Source organism: Medicago sativa, chromosome 3 (assembly GCF_051527215.1).
Source record: "Medicago sativa cultivar Bolivia chromosome 3, Bolivia_mono, whole genome shotgun sequence".
Lineage (NCBI taxonomy): Eukaryota > Viridiplantae > Streptophyta > Magnoliopsida > Fabales > Fabaceae > Medicago > Medicago sativa.
In genome coordinates, this window is record NC_140751.1 from 66,051,075 (window position 1) to 66,071,187 (window position 20,113).

Sequence of the window (20,113 nt, forward strand, 5' to 3'; positions counted from 1 at the left end):
TTCCTGATTATCATCGCAATTTGCCTTCGTCTGTGAAAGGATCATCTTCCAAAGATGGTTCAGAGACACAAATACAATTGCACCCTGTCTAATGTGATTGTTTTGCTTGGTGTATAAATGTTTTTATAGTAGGAAATTGAGGAGTACCATGAGTACTAAAATCTTATTGGTATCTGATGATCAACCACAAGACTTCTCAATTGCATTGGTAACATCTTACTTTTTTCAGTTATCTTTTATAGTGCCTATTTATGTTTAACATCCAAACCTTGAAGAAAATCATCATTTACCAATAAGTTTCTACAAACCTTGAAATATTACATAATCATAAGTATTTGGAGGGTTAGCTGCCACTTCTCCCAAATACACAATTTCATTTTAAGGAAATAAAACATATGATACACACACTCTTTATTATTACATAGTTAATACACTTCAGGGGAAATCGTAAGATCCTATAGCATATTGCTTAATCTTGGTATCATCATTCATGAAGTTTGCGAGTGCTGAAGTGTATGAAGATCCCTTAATTTTTTTATACTCATTCCACCAACGAATGTAGCTGCTTCGTGCAAGAAATATCTCAGGGGACACTGCATAATCCTTGAGCAACCCATAAACATACTCCTCAAATTCAAACAATTTCCTTAGTGCCTCGTCTTTCTCTTTGACAACCTTCAACTCTCCGCATAAAAGAAGAGCCTCTTCAACACGTGCCCAAAAGCAAGAATCTATAGTCAAAATAGCTTCCACATTCTTTGTACTTGTACTGTTTATATCACTTGTGCCATTTTTTGACTCTTCCCGTAACCACTCCTCCAACTGTTTGAAGTGAATGGACCTTTCACTATTAAAATAGTCTTTACCACCTTCGCTATAGTATTTTCCAATAGCTAGAGGTTCAACCATTCTCCTGTAAGTAGTCCCTCCGTATAACCAACGGGTACGAAAAGCTGCACCTTCTTTTTGAGGCTTCATCTCAGCTTCTTCAACCATCTTTTCCCAGTACTTAGTGAGCCTTTTATGATACACAACAACATCATGGTCCATTGGTGGGTTCATGTTTTTGTAGCTGTCATAGTACCCTATTTGTTGATTCTTTGTTTTCTTTTTATACCATTCAAGTTGGGCCATATCTACCTTCCTGTTATTCAACTGCTTTGATGGATCAAACAATACCCTCTTCTGCGAGACATATTTTTCTTCTAGTTCCTTTAACTTTGTTTCTAGAGTATTGATATCAATGTTTACCTGTTGCTGCTGACAAGTAAATTTTAAAAATAAGATCATGAAAAATTGGAGTTTACAGGTAGTAGTGCAATTGCACATAAAAACAAAACTTAACTTGACAAATTTAGCCTCTTTTTTTTATAATTCACTGTAATAAGAACATTTAGTTCTCTAGTCCTAATTCCAGAACTTAGTCATGTTTAAAGTTCTTCACCCTTATCAAAAGGGTTGTTCTGTGAGGATTGAACCTTTTCCGTTCCACTTACAAGTTTGGTGTCTGTTGTCAATGGAGAGCCACGCCTGTTCAGTATTAGATGATTGTGATGCTAGTTATTCAAGAAGAAATAGAAAATATTCACCTACCTGCATATGTGGTTTCAATCCTAGTGCCACCAACTGCAAACTAATACCAGTTGCTAGTGAATCTGGATTAGTCAAGTTTTCAGCTTGAGCCGAAAAATCTATGTATGTTGCTTTACGATAAAGATTTTTTACTATATTTCCATAATCAACAGATTCGAGTTCTTGATTTTTATCATGCACTGAGGTCAACACCATGAGAATTTCCAAGATAGCATCCGGGTTTTCAAAAGAAGTTGCATCAGAACACATGATAAATGTTCCAAAAGGCATGTAATTACTGGATCGGTCTGTAATGAAGAGCCTTGGAAGTGGGTCTTTGTGTGACACAACGTGTATGAAGCAAGAATTCCAAATAGAACTACGTGTAATGGCTTGTTGCAATCTCCTATCACCAACAAGGGGTGAACCAAATGTGATGCAGAGTGGACGATTCTTTCCTGAACCAACATTTTGTAATAGTGATATAACAAAGAGAGAAGCAATTGATCCTCCGAGACCATGTCCAGTAACAATCAACGCAGTCTGTGGATTAAAACTATTAACCTGCATTAAGATTGTTACATAAGGGATTCCAGGCAAAAGGAAATATGGCTAGAAAGAGAAGTAGATACATGGTACAATATGGGTACGGTACAATACAGAGATGCAAGAATTTTTCAAATAATCATGGTAAAGTAAGGCCTAGATACGTTATCAAAAATTATAATAAATATAAACATGTATTACATATTGCGAAATATTTATTTATAAAGAGATGTGCAGAAGACTAGAGCAAGAAAGGAAGTTAGGGAAGCAAAATAAAAACACGTGAACTCGGAAACCAAAGCAATGAAGCAGATGCACATAATTCAGCAGCATAAACAACAACAGAAACATAGCAAACAATGAGCAACTCTGCAGATTGACAAAAGAGCTAGAAATGAGCTTAGTCGGAAAATATGAAAGCGGAAATGCATAAAAAGCGCCAACCAGGACAATGAAACAAATGTTTCAAATACAACAGTAATTCAGCAACGGAGGACACACAAAGCAATTAAAGTATAAATGGCCCCAGCATTGTGAGTGATTACAAGCCCTTTCCATTTTCTATGTATCCAGAATTCATAGCTAACAATAAGATGTTGTACAATATTTTTAAATGAAAGTTAGTCCACTATTCTCATAAGTTTAATTCAGGAAAACCCCTTTCCATCACTTTATCAAACACCATTCTTAAAATATAAGGCATATAAATATTTCAAACCATTTTTCACAAGCGAGATTTAAAAAATAAAAAAATAAACCTCTAATAATCTATTATGTGGATCGTCAAATCATTGGTTTACAAATCATGTGAACAAAACAACAGAAACTAGTCCATGTTACATCCCAAACCTTCAAGGTCGTTGTTTCGCTAGAAGGAACTAGATTTACAAAATTAAAACAGCAAGATACCAACAAAAGGGGTCTTTTTTTCAAGGTGATTGTCCCATTTACTTTTTGATTTTGTTTTTTAAACTCAACTTAAAGAAATGTTGTTATTGAAAAAAGCTCAAGGCTCGCTCGCATCAGAAAGAGATAAGGCCTAAAAAGAGTTTATAAAGAGTAACATTCCTTTTACCACAAAATACATTGTTTGTCCAAAAATGGTTTTAGTTGGTGGACAGAGTCTGAAACCATACCCTGTTTGGATAAACAACTTATATTTCAAGTTACTTAATAAGTTATTTTTATAACAAAAGATAAAATAAAGCTATAAGTTGTTTCCATAATTTATCTTGGAGAGCTGATGAAACTAAGTTGAAAACAACTTAAGAACATGTCATAACTCATAAGCAGGCTTCCAAATTTTCCCCAAACATTCTCATAAGTGCTTACGTAAGTAGATAAACTCAAATAAGCCAATACAAACAGCCCCTAAACTCAAATAAATCTCTAGTTTCTCCAGCCAAATAGAAAGGTTTTCTAATTCAGTATAAAATTCAATCACAATCAGAAAAATAATAAAAAAGGACAGGAAGATATTAAATATACCTCAGATTTCAATCTATCGAGCTCCTGTTGATTATCACGAAAGAGTGAAAGTGCAGTCCTGTTAAAAGAGAATATTGGAATTTTCTTTGAACACAGAAACTCAAACTCAAGAAAATTATCCTCCTTAAGTTCAGAAGAAGAAATCAAATCAGCCTGAACATTGGAAGAATCATCTGATGTGGCCTTAAAAGCTAGAATGGTAAAATCAGAACCATGTTCTTTATCAAGTTTCCAAGAAAGTCCAACACCATTTTCATAATTATCAGATGAAATAGTCTTCCATGATTTGCAAAGGATGGTAGAACTTGTTACAAAAGATGCAAGCTCAATTCCACTGCTAAATCTGCAAGAAAAAGTGTTATCACTTATCAGCAATAATAATCATAAGTTAGTTTCATTTATATATGAGATAAATAAAAAGATAAAATAGAAAGAAGGTAATGCATGGTTCTACATACAGTTTAGATTGTGTCATAGTGAAGTTGTTGGGAAATGAAATGATTGAGATGATATGGTTTACTAAAGAGAATGGATGAAATTTTGATTATACAAAGATAGATGAATCAATGAGAATGAACGCATTAAAAAGAAAGAAGAAAGGGTGTTGTTATTAGCAGGCAAAGACGTGAAGTGGAGTCAAGTCAACACAACACTGTACAAAGTCTAGGTGGTTTATATTTGTTTATTACGACCGAAAAAGATGTTTCACAACAACATCCATTCTTTATTAAAAAAATAAAAATAAAAATAAAAACATCCGAGTACAGGGCTAGCAATGAACCGAGCCAACTCGAACAAAATTCGAGACTCGATTCGACATTTGATTCGTTGAACTTGGTTCATGAAGCAAATGAGATCGATTTGAGCTAAAGATTAAGTACGTGTTTGGGATCACGTTTTGTACCTGAAAAACCACGTTTTCACGCTTTCCAATGCAAAAAAGCTGAAGCTCCAATTTGTAGCTTTTGTCCAAACGGAGTTTTTTTCCTCTCCCACCGCTGTGGCAAACACACGCTAAGTTTGTTAACTAAATGAGTTGAACTTGAATTATACATAGTTCGGCTCGTTTGGTTATGAATTGATTCGAGCAAACAAATTGAACCTAACAAGCTAAATCGAGCTCCTCGTGAACTTTAATCGATACGAACTTGAGCTTAAAAAATGATTTGTTTCAAACTCAAGTCGACTTTCAAGTCGAACTAATGCTTATCTAGTCGAGCCGATATCAAATAAATTTGATTTGACTCCATTCATTTCCAACCCTAGACCTTATAAATAATGTCTTTTTAGCTATCAACTATGGTATGCTTATGAGATACATTTTTTTATTAACAATTATTTTTACAATTTTTCTAAAAATATATTTTTATGATTAAATTGGATAAACTAATATAGAAAACTAATGTCAAATATACTTTAATCGGACTAACGATAAATTATATTTTTTTTGAGAGAAACGATAAATTATATTTAGTTTCATATTATTGTTATTATTTTATATTCTTACTAAAATTATCATTGCTATTTGTAATGACCCAAGATAGACCTAGTAGAATAGAATAGATCCAAGTTGTTTTAGATATTTTAGATGATGAGCCATGATTTCTATAAGATATATCTCATTGAATCAAGGGTAATTCTAGGACTAATTTTTTTGATGTCGTTAAAATAACAGTTTAAAAAAAAAATCCCAATGAAATTAAAGCATTTACTATTTCACCCAAAATGACGGTTTTCATAATTTTATTTTGGATAGTTTATTAGTCCAAGTCCATTTATAACCCTAAAAATTCAAAAATCTGATGGCATTTTTAGAATTTTGGAGGGTGCGTGAGAAACAAGGAGGGGGAAAAGACATTCTCATGACAAACTTATGGGATTGCAATCTAATCCGAGCTCAATCTACATATTTTTTTTGAAAATTGCTTTTTTGACATAGAATACTTCCAATTGACACAAGTAAATGACCTTAATGCCCCTGGTGGTAGTTAACTACCGCTGGGAAACACGCCGGTAGTTAACAGCTGCTGGAACTCAGCGGTTGTTAACTACTGTTGAGTTCTGCGTTTTTATGAGCACAGAACCTTCACTTTCACATTTTCCAGAAACACAACTTCAAACCTCCAAACTTTCAAATTTCTCCAAACTTCTACTTCACGAATTCGCTCCCAATTTCTTCAATTAATTGACAAGTAAGTTCTTTCCTTCCTTTTTACATGCAATGTAGTTTGTTTAGGGTGTTAGTTTTTATAATTTTGAGCAAAATGTTAGTTTTAGGTAGTTTTAGGGTTAGGTTAGAAAATTGCAAATTATGCATGATTTAGTTGCTTTGATCGATGGTTTATGCTGGAATTGATGTTTAGAGACAATATAGGTACAATGTAGTTGAATTTGATGTTGAAATAACACCAATTGTGCTAGTATTTTGAATAGCACTTAAGGTGTTTGATGAAATGCCTAAGTGAGAGAATCTTGTTTTTTTGTGTAATTTTTTTTGCAAAAATGTTAAATTATGTAATGTATATATGTTATGGTGTTTATAAGTTTGTTTTTTTTTGTTGCTTTTTTGGCAAGTTTGATGAATGACATAATGATGAATGACATAACGTGCCTAAGTTTAATTTTTCATATGCATAAGTTTAATTTGTGATAATGTAATGGTTAGAACCATTGTTCCATAAATTTGGCATAATGATAACCATAATGTAGAATAACCATATGTGATAATGTAGTTAGATTAGGTTTGATGAATGCATAAGTTAGATTAGATTAGAACCATTGTTCCACATATTTATGTTTTTTTAAATTTGTTTTGTACAGATATGGCTAGGGATACAGATGAGCAGCAGCGGGTTATTAGAGAGGATAGGATGCAGAAAGGTAAAGAGGCGAGTACCGCTAGTGCTCGGAGAGAAAAGAGAGCTGAAAACATGTATGTCCCTATGACTCGAAAGCGCAGGGACCCGAGGATACATGGAGAGGGCTCACAGACACATGTGGATGACTCCTCCCAGGTGGTTGATCCAACACCAGCGCATGCTTATGCGGATGAGGGTTTTGTTGGATATGATCGGATGGATGAGGATAGAATGTTTTATCAGCCGCAGGACGAGGAAGAGGATGAGGAGGTGCCAGAGAATGTTGTGGCGGATTATCTTGTGGCAGATAGCCCTGTTCCTGAGGGTGAGCCTGAGGCGGCGACTCAGCCACGATGTCGTCGTGTTCCGTTGATATCGCCGTATCCTGCTGGAGAACCTCCCTTTCCTGGAGGACCTGAGACCACGACACTATTGTCCGACTACACGAAACACGTGGCGAACCCTCTTTGGGTGAACCATAATATTGTAAGTGTTTAAATTGTTTAAAATTCTTTAAATGTTTTAAAGTGATTATTTAAAATATTATGTAGCGTAAGTGTTTGAATTATTAAATATAATGTAGCGTAAGTGTTTTAATTATTTAAAATAATGTAGCGTAAGTGAATTATTTATTTAAAATAATGTAGCGTAAGTGATTTATTTATTTAAAATAATGTAGCGTAAGTGTTTTAATTATTAAATATAATGTAGCGTGAGTGATTTATTTATTTAAAATAATGTAGCGTAAGTGATTTATTTATTTAAAATAATGTAGCGTAAGTGTTTTAATTATTAAATATAATGTAGCGTAAGTGATTTATTTATTTAAAATAATGTAGCGTAAGTGATTTATTTATTTAAAATAATGCAGCGTAAGTGTTTTAATTATTAAATATAATGTAGCGTAAGTGATTTATTTATTTAAAATAATGTAGTGTAAGTGATTTATTTATTTAAAATAATGTAGCGTAAGTGATTTAATTTATTTAATATTATGTAGCGTAAGTGTTTCAATCATTTAAAATAGTGACAATGTCTTATTTAATTTGAATTTCAGATGTGGCATGATGAAGTGGGTTACAAGAGCTTGATAAGCCAGAGGCGGGTTTGAGGTGGTTTTGGGAGCCTGTGGAGGGTTCTGGCCTCCATGGTTTGATACACACTGAGTATTCCACTGTGACCCATGCAGTGATACGTGCTCTCTGTGAGAGGTGGCACACGAAGACTAGTAGTTTTCATCTAGCTGTGGGGGAGACAGGGGCGGACCTGAGCAGGGCAGGGTGTGGCAATAGCCACACCAACTCAGGTCCAATTGTTTTTAATTTCTTTTAGAACCCAGCCCAGTCCAGCCCATCACTTTCCTTTTCTGATTTCTATCAGGCCCACGTTTCCTTTCTTTCTTCTTTTCTAACCGCACCGCCTGTTTTTCTTCTGATTTCTCACATCAACACCACCAACAAACCATGAACCGTTGCTCTCTCTCTCTCTCTCTCTCTCTCTCTCTCTCTCTCCCCTCTCCTCTCTCAGCCCATTTTATCTCCTCTCCTCTTTCAGGTCAATTTTGAAATTACTATATTGAAATTGATAGTAGTAGTGAGAGTAATTAAATTAGAAAATTGAAATTGAATCAAGATAATGAGAGTGATAGCAGTACTGAAATTGAAATTGATTTTAGTTTTAGGTTGGTTACTAAAAATTTTTTTTTTGAAGGAAGGAAATCATTGCATTTCATTAGCTAAAATATGCCAAATACATGTAGGTACATCATCAATAACTTGGGGCTAGGATTAGACAGGGCTACCTGAGCTAACTCGTGAGCTACCCTATTTGCTTGCCTCCTGCTGAACTCAACATGAGAGTTCTGAAATCTATCGACTAACAATTGTTTATTAAACTTAATATAATTTAATTATTCGACGAATTTTTTTTTTATCACAGTGATATTGCAAGTCCAGGTCCGCCCCTGGGGGGAGATGTCGATTACTTTAGACGATGTGCATAATCTCCTGCACATTCCTATTCATGGCCGCATGCTGGACCACGACGAGTCGATGGATCGGGAGCGATCAATTGATTTTATGACCAGGTTGTTAGGCATGTCAGATGCAGATGCCAGGGCTGAGGTTAGGAATGAGTCTGCTGGTCATATCAGTTATCCCGCACTGAAGCGGGTTTATGAGGAGCACCTGACAGAGGCGAGACGGCTTGAGCATCCACATACGAGGGAGGAGATGCAAGAGAGAGCCATGAGGAGGGCGTGGTGTGTGAGGAGTTTCCTTCTATATCTCATCGGTTGTGCGCTGTTCACTAACAAAATGAACAGACACATCACCTTGATATATCTTGATTGCATGGCGGACTTGGGGGCGATTGGGAAGTGGTCATGGGGAGGGATGACCTTAGTCTACCTCTACGATTATCTGGATGATTCTGTTATCTTGAATAAAAGAACGATGGCTGGCTCTACGACTCTTTTTATGGTAATAATTTAATATTTATCTTAATTTCTTTATGAATTTATTTTATAAATTTTATTATCATGTTAGATTATTTTATAATATTTTAGATTTATTGAATATTTAACTCGAATAATTATTTTTGTGTATTATTTATTTTGTTGCAGGGATGAATTTTGGAGCATTTGCCAGGTCCTTACCCAAGGAAGTGTAACCCGGAGTGGGAGCCGCGGAGACCATGTGTTGGGAGATGGCTTACTAGCAGACGGCATAAGAGTGTGCACCATTACCGCTCACGCCTGGATCGCATGGAGGTGGATGACGTCAGATTTTCAACTTATGGTGATCACAGAGACGTGCACCCATTTCAGATGTTGTGCACTTACTCGGGATGGCTCATGTGCGGGAAGGAGAGGGTGTACCGTCATTTACCTGAGCGGGTGAAGAGGCAGTTCTCCTTTGTCCAGGACATTCCCAGACATCCTTCAGTTGTCCCTCCGGTGGCTACTACGCAGTTCCTTACCACTGTGTTGATGGACGCAGTTGCTTGGTTAGTCACTGATTGGGGAGATAGGTGTGAGAGACCATGACAGTATGCTCCTGGCTACATGGCTTGGTATGCCAAAGTCTCTCACCCTCGCATTCTCCCACCTGATGAAGGATCTCCTCCCAGGCCAGCGAACATGGAGCACATCATATAGGAGAAGCATGCCAGGGAGATGCCTGACACACTGACGATCGTCCGGGATGTGGCGCACATAGCTAATGATATTTTCGCCAGGCAAGCCGAGATGACCAAAGAGAAGATTGTCCAGGAGGTCATGTGGATAGCTAGTGCTACTGGCCCTACCCTTACTTATCAGATTTCCAGGCGGCGCAGGGGGCAGCAGAGGCAGGGTAGGCGGCAGGGCTAATTATTATTAGGATTTTTTTTATGTATTTTTTGAGTATGATGCCGTCTGTGGGAAAAGGTAAAACTAACATCGACCACGTTTCTGAATCATAAATCACGATTTGGAAACCCTAAACCTACAACCCTCCTGGCGATTTCGGAAAGAATGGCCGGCGAAGACCAAACCATCGTCTGTTTCAACGGGGCTATCAATTTTTCCCAATCATCAGGTGCTATCGATTTTAATTCTCAACGAATTCAGTTTCGGTTGCCCTGTATCATTATTGTTAATTATTTACTTTTTATTCCTCGGTTTATGTTTATCGTTCTTGTGGTATGCGTAGATATATCGTCCTTGCGATATGCATATAATGTGTTTATGTGCTTATCATCCTTGCAATATGTTTATCGTTCCTATGGTTTTGTCGGATTCGGTCAATTTAAATACGCAAGTTACCTCTGGTTTTTTCTATTTCATGTTAAAAAAAATTGATGTGATTCCCATTTTTTGTTTTACTAGAATAGTTTGCGATAAAGTTTCCGTTTCGATTCAGATTCAATGTTATTAAAATTATGCTATGTATTACATGATAATTATGCTATGTATTACATGATAGAGTAAGCTATGTATCTACCTAATCAGCACCGCCAATAAAAAGGAGATTAATTTGTAACATGAGGGAGTATAGATTATTATTATTGCCTTTCATGTGTGGGACACACAAACCGTTTTCCTAATTAAGTCATCAGTCAAAGATATTGCTAGGTTCATTAAGGGTTAAAGCTTTCAAGGATATTTCACAAACTCTACCCACTTCTGCACTTTCTGATTATGATAGCATCAAATTACATGTGTTTTATTTCTTCCATATTTGTTCATTTAACCACTATCTCCCTATATTTCTTCCATGTGTATGTAGAGAGTTATTCTTGTCGTATGATGGTTGACACCCAAGTTCAAAGCTCAACTAGTTCTTTCCAATTGCAAGTCAGAGGTTGCTTAAATTTTGTGATAATCACCAGACTTAGATAGGAAACTATCATTCAATTTCAAAGGATCGCTTTGCAGCCACTCAAAACGCCCCTGGACCTAGCGGCGATCTCGAATGATGATCTAGGAAGATCAAAACAACATCAGAGGAAAGTCATTCACGATGCTACATCATTACGCCCCGGAGTCGTTTTTATAATCAGGTTCTATCCTTCTAATGTTTATCGGTCCGTTGCATGGCAATAACATAGCTGTCTCGTTAATTGAACCATCGACTCAAAATTAATCTATGTATAGTATGTTATGATTATATGGTGACAAATTTGGAGGTTGATTGAATAAATCAGGTTTTATGGGCTTTCTACGTGTCTATCATTTTCATGTCAAACTTGTTAGCTTATATAAAGTAGAACAATGGATTGGTAACTTGTATCAAGTGGCACTTGTTGAAGGTAAAAGGCACGATCAAATAAGTTTATTTCTTTTCTCTAACTACTATATCATCTTTTTGACCTGTTTATCCTATTAAAGGGAAACCTGGATTGTATACTAATCATACATCCGATCCTTCACGTCTTTATCGTTATCTCTACACCTACCTTTACACTAGTCTGGTTCGGATTAGCTTCTAGTTTATTATTATTATTATCGACATGTTGTTTGGATTAATTGTTATACATTCTACTTTGAGATAATAGTCATATATAACAACAAAATGAAAACCAAGAGATATGAGGCAAAAGGCGAACCCTGTGACGAGAATAAAATCAGTCAACATAGTATTTCACCATGATCCGGACACAGACATTCCACAACCGTGACTTTCATAACCTGCTTAAACGATCCAGCCGTGTATAGTCCTACAAACATGTGGATCAATTGAAGAAAGTTGGGAAGATGCTGGATAATCAAATGGAATGGCTGGAACCAGTTAAATAGGAGAAGAAATGTATAAGCAAGAGTGCCTGAAGGGAGCAGAACACACGCCAAAGAACAAATAACTTCTATAACATCTGAAGCATGCATTCTTGGAGGCATTAATCTTGACCTTGATCATGACATTCTTGGAGGTATTAATCTTCCTTTTGAATAAAATTTGCTATAGTAACTTGATATAGATCATTGCCTTGGTGAAACAACATCAATTTATGGATGTGGATTTTATAAAAACCCCTTGTTACCAGAATTCATTTGTCATGATAATTATTGTGATGCATAGACATAATATATGGACAATCATCTGAATTGCTATGATTCTTCGATAACCTATTGTTGTAGTTATTCTAATGGGCGAGATGGTATAAGAGGAGGAGTGAAAATAAGATAATAGGCAACTTAGTTCCAAATTAAATAAAAAGGAAGAATAGGAGGAGTAAAGCATTAGGAAAGGCAAGCTAGTTTCAAATTCAATAGACAGAGGAAGATTAATACTACTCTAGGTACCCCATGACAGAAGTAAAGTGTAAAGGTCACATAAGAGGGATCCTGGCAAGGAAAGTCATGGTATTTAAGTGGTCCAAGTGACCCACCTCTCTTTCCTGGGAACCCCTCTCATGTACCGTTTACTTTGCAAACTGGACTAACTGTTTAGTAAAAACATAAATAATGGAGTAATAAGCCAGATTGGACAAAATCGACACACATAGAAGAATAAAGTTGAGTAGAAAACTTAGTTCCAACTTCATAGAAGGAAATATATACATAGAGGGTAATGGAGTGGGCGAGTTAGTTCGGATTTAATAGGAGAATGACAAGTCAATGGGCGGGATAGTTAATTAAAAGAATGAAGAGGAAAAGGAAGAAGAGTACAAACTATAGGCAAGCTAAATAAAAGAAGACAAAGAACAGTTAGTTCCCGTTGAATATAATTAAAGACTCCTTCATTCATGATACTGATTACTTTGGAAACGTGGAAGGATTGTTAGGTTTCAGATAAATCAAGGATGGGACACTAACGAGCCCACCAAGGGCTAAGATGAACGAAAGGAGATAACTCACCAAAAAACACGCCATAATTAAAGGATGCATATAGGAGCAACAATCCCGCCAGTTAAAACATAAAGATGAAACATGAAGTTATTCTTACCTTTCTCAACCTTTGAGATTTGTTTTGCAGGTTTTTAATGAGGCGCCTTAATTTATACAAATACTTTTCCGTTTCTGTTTGTTATTTTGTTCAGGTGCTACTACTACAATATCCACGGGAATCTACAAATCAACTAGGCGCCCAAAACAAAAAATGAATTTGATCCAAAAGGGTCTGCTAGCCTCTAGTAACGTCAACCTTGATAAAGGCTCTGGCGGGAGTCGACTGTTAAAACTCGCTGCGAGCCTCTAGTAACGTCAACCTTGATAAAGGCTCTGGTGGGAGTCGATTGATAAACTCGCCAAAACAAAAAAAACGAATTTGATCCAAAGGATCTGCGAGCCTCTAGTAATGCAACCTTGATAAAGGCTCTGGCGGGAATCGACTGTTAAACTCGCTGCGAGCCTCTAGTAACGTCAACCTTGATATAGGTTCTGGCGGGAGTCGACTGATAAACTCGCCAAAACAATAAAAAATGAATTTGATCCAAAAGATATGTGAACCTCTAGTAACATCAACCTTGATAAAGGCTCTAGCGAGAGTCGATTGTTAAACTCGCTGCGAGCCTCTAATAACGTCAACCTTGATAAAGGCTCTGGCGGGAGTCAACTGATAAACTCTCCAAAACAAAAAAATGAATTTGAACCAAAGGATCTGCGAGCCTCTAGTAACGTCAACCTTGATAAAGGCTCTGGCGGGAGTCGATTGTTAAACTCGCTGCGAGCCTCTAGTAACGTCAACCTTGATAAAGGCTCTGGCGGGAGTCGACTGATAAACTCGCCAAAACAAAAAAATGAATTTGATCCAAAGGATCTGCGAGCCTCTAGCAACGTCAACCTTGATAAAGGCTCTGGCGGAGGTCGACTGTAAAACTCACCCAAAACGCCAACCTCTACAAGAGGCTCTGGCGGGATTCATCTAACTGAAGTCGCCAGAAGTTATTACTAAAACACCCAAACTATCATGAATATGCACTCACCCTAAACGTCAAACCTTAAAAGGCTTTGGCGAGGTTCGACGTCAACGGAATCTATAAATCGACACGGCGCCCTAAAGGTCAACCTTGATAAAGGCTCTGGCAGGTTGGGAAATCTACAAATCAACTCCATGAGAAAAAAGAAAATGGAAAAATAAAGTCTCAAAATCGTCAAACAAATAAAGATCAACCAAGCCAACAAAAGTCGTCGCGAAATTCAAAACTGATAAAAAATCGCCGGAACATCAAACGCCAAATGTTGAGAATCTGAGTTGAAACAGTCACTAAAGCATATAAGAAAATTAGAACGACAAATCAAAATCGACCGCCGAAGCATCAAAAGTAATAAAATCGTTTATGTAAAATCTCCAAAATGAATTCAGCCAAGAAAACTGACGCATATTTAATGAGGAATAGCCATAAAGAAGTCAACTCGTCACGACGATACAAACCACTTCGTCTTGTCCCAAGACTCATGCTTGGGGGGATGTGGACCATCAGAGTAACTTCACAGGGATTAGAGAACCCGCAATACAAAGAGTCGAAGAATACGGATCGTCCAGCCGAAGCAAAGAACGCCGTACCAAGTTAAAGAGAACGCCAAAAGTAAGGACTACATCACTTTGCCTTCAGGAGTTTTTGAACCGAAGACATAACGACTATACAAACTCGCTTTAGCCACTTCGCTATGGTGCTTACAAACAGCGCACAGAGACACGTACAAACTGATAGCAAATGAAGCATCCAAAGATTGACCCACCCATTTACAAACCATCTCGCCTTGTCCCAAGACTCATGCTTAGGGGGCTACAGGAACCGGTAGTGCGTAATACATACACCCTTGGGGGCTATTAAAACATTTTGAGACCATCCGGGGTGGATACCTTAAACACGGATCACATACATACCCTTGGAGGTCCCAGTACATTTCAGGATCGCCCCAGGAGGATCCTCGAAAATAACAGCAAATGTAAACTAAAAATTTAAAGAAAGTCAATCACTTCGCCTTGACCCAAGACTCGTGCTTGGGGGGCTGTGAACCGCCAAAACCTCCTTGAAAGACTTGACGACCTCTAGAAGGTCCAATCTCATGTTATCATCACTTCACCTTGTCCCAAGACTTGTGCTTGGGGGGCTGTGAACCGTCATAATATTCCTAAAGGCCTAGAAGCCCTCCAGAGAGGCTCTAAGGCCTCCAGAAAGGCTCCAAGGCCTCCAGAAAGGCTTTAAGGCCTCTAAAAGGGCTCATGCCTAAGAGGTCTTAGAGCCTTTCTAGAGGCCTTAGAGCCTTTCTGGAGGGCTTCTAAGCCTTTAGGAATATTATGACGGTTCACAACCCCCCAAGCATGAGTCTTGGGACAAGGCGAAGTGATGACAACATGAGACTGGACCTTCTGGAGGTTATCAAGTATTTAGGGAGGTTTTGGCGTTTCAAAGCCCCCCAAGCACGAGTCTTGGGGTAAGGCAAAGTGATTGGCTTTCTTTAAAATTTTAGATTACACTTGCTGTTATTTTCGAGGATTCTCATGGGGCGATCCTGAAATGTACTGGGACCCCCGAGGGTATGTATGTGATTCGTGTTTAAGGTACCCTCCCCGGATGGTCTCAAAATGTTTTAATAGCCCCCAAGGGTGCATGTATTACGCACTACCGGTTCCTGTAGCCCCCCAAGCATGAGTCTTGGGACAAGGCGAGATGGTTTGTAAACGGGTTGGTCAATCATTGAATGCTCCATTTGTAATCAGTTTGTACGTGTCTCTGTGCGCTGTTTGTAAGAACCATAACGAAGTTTCTTAAAGCAAGTTTGTATAGTCAATATGTCTTAGGTTCAAAAACGTCTGAAGGCGACGTGATATAGTCTGTACTTTTGGCGTTTTCTCTTTAACTTGGTACGGCGTCCTTTGCTTCGACTGGACAGTCTGTATTCTTCGAATCTTTGTATTGCGTAGATAGGTATTTTGTATGAGGATTCTCTAATCCTTGTGAAGTTATTATGATGGTCCACAGCCCCCCAAGCACGAGTCTTGGAACAAGGCGAAGTGTTTGAATTGCTTAATGCTTTGTTTTTAGTACGTATGTGCCTTTGGGCGTTGTCGTCCAAACTTGGAGAGTCCCCCTAGGGTGATTTTATGTTTTCTTCGAAGATCCCTAGGGAGTATATATTCGATTTGTTTTATAGGTCGACCACTCACAGCCCCCCAAGCACGAGTCTTGGGACAAGGCGAAGTGGTTTGTACGTTGTGACGAGTTTGACTTTCCTCATTAATTTTGCGTCGATTTTGTTTGTTGAATTCGTTTTGGAGATTTACATGAATGATTTTATTAATTTTGATGCTTCGGCGATTTTCAACGATTTGAATTGTTGTGCTTAGTTATGATCCGGTGACTGTGTCAGCTCAGATTTTCAACATTTGGCGTTGGTGTTCCAACGACTTTTGTCGGCTTGAATTTCCTAGCGACCTTTGTCGGCTCGGTTGATCTTCATATTTGGTGTTGGTGTTTCGGCGACTTTTGTCGGCTTGAATTTTCCGGCGACTTTTGTCGGCTCGGTTGATCTTCATTTGTTTGGCGATTTTGAGACTTTATTTTTCGATTCTCTTGTTTTTCTCATGGAGTCGATTTATAAATTTTCCACCACGCCAGAGCCTTTATCAAGATTGACGTGTGGGGTGCTTATGCAGATTATGTTGATGTCGAACTCCGCCAAAGCCTTTTAAAGGGTTGGCGTTTTTGGGTGGCCTCTTGTTTTTCTCATGGAGTCGATTTGTAGATTTTCCACCCCGCCAGAGCCTTTATCAAGGTTGACGTTTAGCGTGCTCACAGATCCTTTGGATCAAATTCCTTTTTTTTTTTTTGGGCGAGTTTAACAGCCGACCCCCGCCAGAGCCTTTATCAAGGTTGACGTTGCTAGGGGCTCGCAGCGAGGTTAACAGTCGACCCCCGCCAGAGCCTTTATCAAGGTTGACGTTGCTGGGGGCTCGCAGATCCTTTGGATCAAATTCATTTTTTGTTTTGGCGAGTTTAACAGTCAACCCTCGCCAGAGCCTTTATCAAGGTAGACATTACTGGGGGCTCACAGCGAGTTTAACAGTCGACTCCCGCCAGAGCCTTTATCAAGGTTGACGTTGCTGGAGGCTCGCAGATCCTTTGGATCAAATTCATTTTTTGTTTTGGCAATTTTAACAGTCGACCCCCTCCAGAGCCTTTATCAAGGTTGACGTTATTGCGGGCTTGCAGCGAGTTTAACAGTCGACTCCCGCCAGAGCCTTTATCAAGGTTGACGTTGCTGGAGGCTCGCAGATCCTTTGGATCAAATTCATTTTTTGTTTTGGCGAGTTTAACAGTCGACCCCCGCCAGAGCCTTTATCAAGGTTGACGTTATTGGGGGCTCGCAGCGAGTTTAATAGTCGACTCCCGCCAGAGCCTTTATCAAGGTTGACGTTGCTGGAGGCTCGCAGATCCTTTGGATCAAATTCATTTTTTATTTTGGGAAGTTTAACAGTCGACCCCCGCCAGATCCTTTATCAAGGTTGACGTTACTGGGGGCTCGCAGCGAGTTTAACAGTCGACCCCCGCCAGAGCCTTTATCAAGGTTGACGTTGCTGGGGGCTCGCAGATCCTTTGGATCAGATTCCTTGTCGCCAGAATTCTGCGTAGTTGATTTCTATCTGCAAAACAAATCTCAAAGGTCGATAAAGGTTAGAAATAACTCTGTGTTTTATCTTCCAGCTCTTAATGGCGAGGTCATTGCTTTCTACATTTCATTCTAGCGTGGTGGCGGTGATTTCTTCCTTTTAATGTCGCCCATGGTGGGTGGTTTGTTTCCCTCCTAAACTTGATTAATCTGTAATATAATGTTACTTCCGAACTTCCAAAGTAATCAGTAACATGAATAAAGGAGTTTTAACAATATGCAATTATATACAACGGGAACTAACTGTTATTTAGCTCGCCTATACCTTGTACTCCTCTTCCTTTTCCTCTTCGTTCTTCTAACTAAATGTCTCACCCATTAACTTATCATTCTCCTATTAATCCAAACTAACTCGCTTACTTCATTACTCTCTATGTATATATTTCCTTCTATGAAGTTGGAACTAAGTTTTCTACTCAACTTTACTCTTTTATGTGTGGCGATTTTGTCCAATCTAGCTTATTACTCCATTATTTATGTTCTTACTAAATAGTTAGTCCAGTTCGCAAAGTAAATGGTACATGGAAAAGGTTCCCAGAAAAGAGAGGTGGGTCACTTGTACCTCTTAAATGCCAGGGCTTTCCTTGCCAGAATCCCTCACATGTGACCTTTTAACAATACTACACTTTACTTCTGCCATGGGGTACCTAGAGTAGTCTCTCTTTTAATAACTTGATTCTACCTCTTGTGTTTTATTCATCATTCTTTCTTCATTACATCGTAATTAAAATCGCCCAACGGAAATTAATATCAAGTGAAACAAATTAAGTTAAAGCTAATTTATCTATAAGACTTATTGTCCACATATGATGTATATGCTCCAACAAATAATTGCAAAATAAACAAAATCGATAAGAGTCTTCGAAATTATGGTTGTAAAATATATTTTCTCAAAGCTTATTGGGCAAGACATTTTCTTCAAAAACAAAAAGTGGAAATATAGTCTCCAAATATATTGAACATAAAATTTTCTTCAAATCAAAAAGTGTAGATATATTTTCTCGAAGTATCTTGAACATAAAATTTTCTTCAAATCAAAAAGTGTAGATGTATTTTCTCAAAAGATATTGGAAAAATAGAACCTGGTATTCTTTCGAAAGAGAATTGCTTCATGGTGGGAGAATCACTTCGAGAAAGTAAGGTAAGCAAGTAAAAAGGATAGGAAATAATTAAAGTACAACATCGGTTATTCACAAATAATTAAAGTGTCATCCATGAAAAAGTAAGGTAAGCAAGTAAAAAGGATAGGAAACTGAAACCACCGATGACAAATTCATTCATATAGTTGGTTTCGATAGAAAAAACAAAGTCATCATCACTGAATAATTGATTGTAAATATATTAAGCATTGATGAAAACATAAGTAACATAGCAGTTATCAAAAATTGTATGTCGAAAATTGTATATGATCTATCACAAAAGAAAATGACATGGTTTGAATAACCTGATATGATCTCCGGTGACGAGTTGTCCATGATGATTGGCCTTAGGGTTCTTTTGAGATCGCCGGTAGATTTTTAGGTCTTCTATTTCTTGATCTCCGTCTTCTGTCAATTTGATGGATACTTTAAAGTAACCAGCAGCTGTGATTAAATTAGTGGAATAGTGTAGCCGTCACAAAATAGCAAAGCAAATCACCGAAATTAATGATAGCAGCAAGTGAAAAAAGATGCATAACAATAACAAAAGTAGTAGAATAAATGGAAGTGAAATAGAGTCAAAATTAGTGGCATCAGTAAACTGAATTGAGTAGCAGCGAATATTTGTCGCATGCAGCCACAAGAATTGGAATTGAATATTATTATAGAAAAAAAAACAACAAGGAAATCAAAACAAAAAACAACAATAAAGTAGCAGCCAAAGGAACTCAATTGAAATCTGATGAATAATAATAATATGAAAAACGGTACTTGAATTTAAAAGGGTAATCGCTATTAAAATTTGCAAGGAAACAAAGGTTTTCCAATCATAAAAATTTGTGCGGTAACTAAAGGTTGAAAAGAATTAAAAATCCAACTGATATTGAATATTCTATGGAAAACAAGGGTTTCAAAACTATCCTCTAAATTCTGGCGGCTAAGGTTCAAAAGAAATAAAAGAGTAAAACCGATACAGCGGCGAGGTAATATGATGATGGGGATTTTGCCGTATTGGACGGCGATTTTTGGATTGAGTGGCGGCGGTTCCGCCGCCGATGAGGTGTGGCCTAGGTTAGTTTTACCGAGATTCCCACAGACGGCGCCAACTGTACTTGCAAAAAGTACGGTAAGGATTCTAGGGTTACGAATAGTTTATTAGGGTTTAGACTGAGGATTAGATCCCTTGAGAATGCTCTCAAGAGAGGTATTTATAGCCTGTCATGGGCTTGGGTTTTGGTTGCTTGGTTCCCAAGCAACAGGGGTATTTGTGTATTTTAGGCGGTTTCTAGAGGTTTCTAGAAGCTTAGAAGGACGGTGCCTTAAGGCAAGCGCGCCAGAGTCTCAGGAGCCCTTCCTGAGGGCGCCTGAGCCCTTTTTAGAGGTCTTAGAGCCTTTCTGGAGGTCTTAGAGCCTTT

The 20,113-nt window shown here is 37.9% G+C and overlaps 1 protein-coding gene across 3 annotated transcripts; it reads right to left on the reverse strand.

Annotated features, from left to right (window-relative positions):
• Positions 1-269: 269 nt before the first annotated feature.
• Positions 270-4,215, reverse strand: LOC146939286 (senescence-associated carboxylesterase 101-like). Of its 3 annotated transcripts, none has more exons than XM_085753029.1 (4): positions 4,065-4,215; positions 3,607-3,949; positions 1,594-2,115; positions 270-1,260 (listed from the first exon to the last, which is right to left on the reverse strand). In XM_085753029.1, the coding sequence occupies exons 1-4, from the start codon at positions 4,079-4,081 to the stop codon at positions 436-438; spliced, it is 1,707 nt and encodes a 568-aa protein (XP_085609155.1). In that variant the 5' UTR covers positions 4,082-4,215; the 3' UTR covers positions 270-435. The 3 variants fall into 3 exon arrangements, with proteins under 3 accessions (XP_085609155.1, XP_085609154.1, XP_085609153.1); XM_085753028.1 differs by having other exon boundaries at positions 270-1,257; positions 1,594-2,136; XM_085753027.1 differs by having other exon boundaries at positions 1,594-2,136.
• Between the last annotated feature and the right edge of the window lie 15,898 nt (positions 4,216-20,113).

What these genes read in the sequence shown, in the direction of transcription:
- LOC146939286 (XM_085753027.1), bottom strand. An exon ending in TCGATAGATTGAAATCTGAG is followed by an intron (nt 2,137 to 3,606) that starts GTATATTTAATA and finishes ATCTTAATGCAG; the next exon opens with GTTAATAGTTTTAATCCACA. An exon ending in GATTGAAACCACATATGCAG is followed by an intron (nt 1,261 to 1,593) that starts GTAGGTGAATAT and finishes TTTACTTGTCAG; the next exon opens with CAGCAACAGGTAAACATTGA.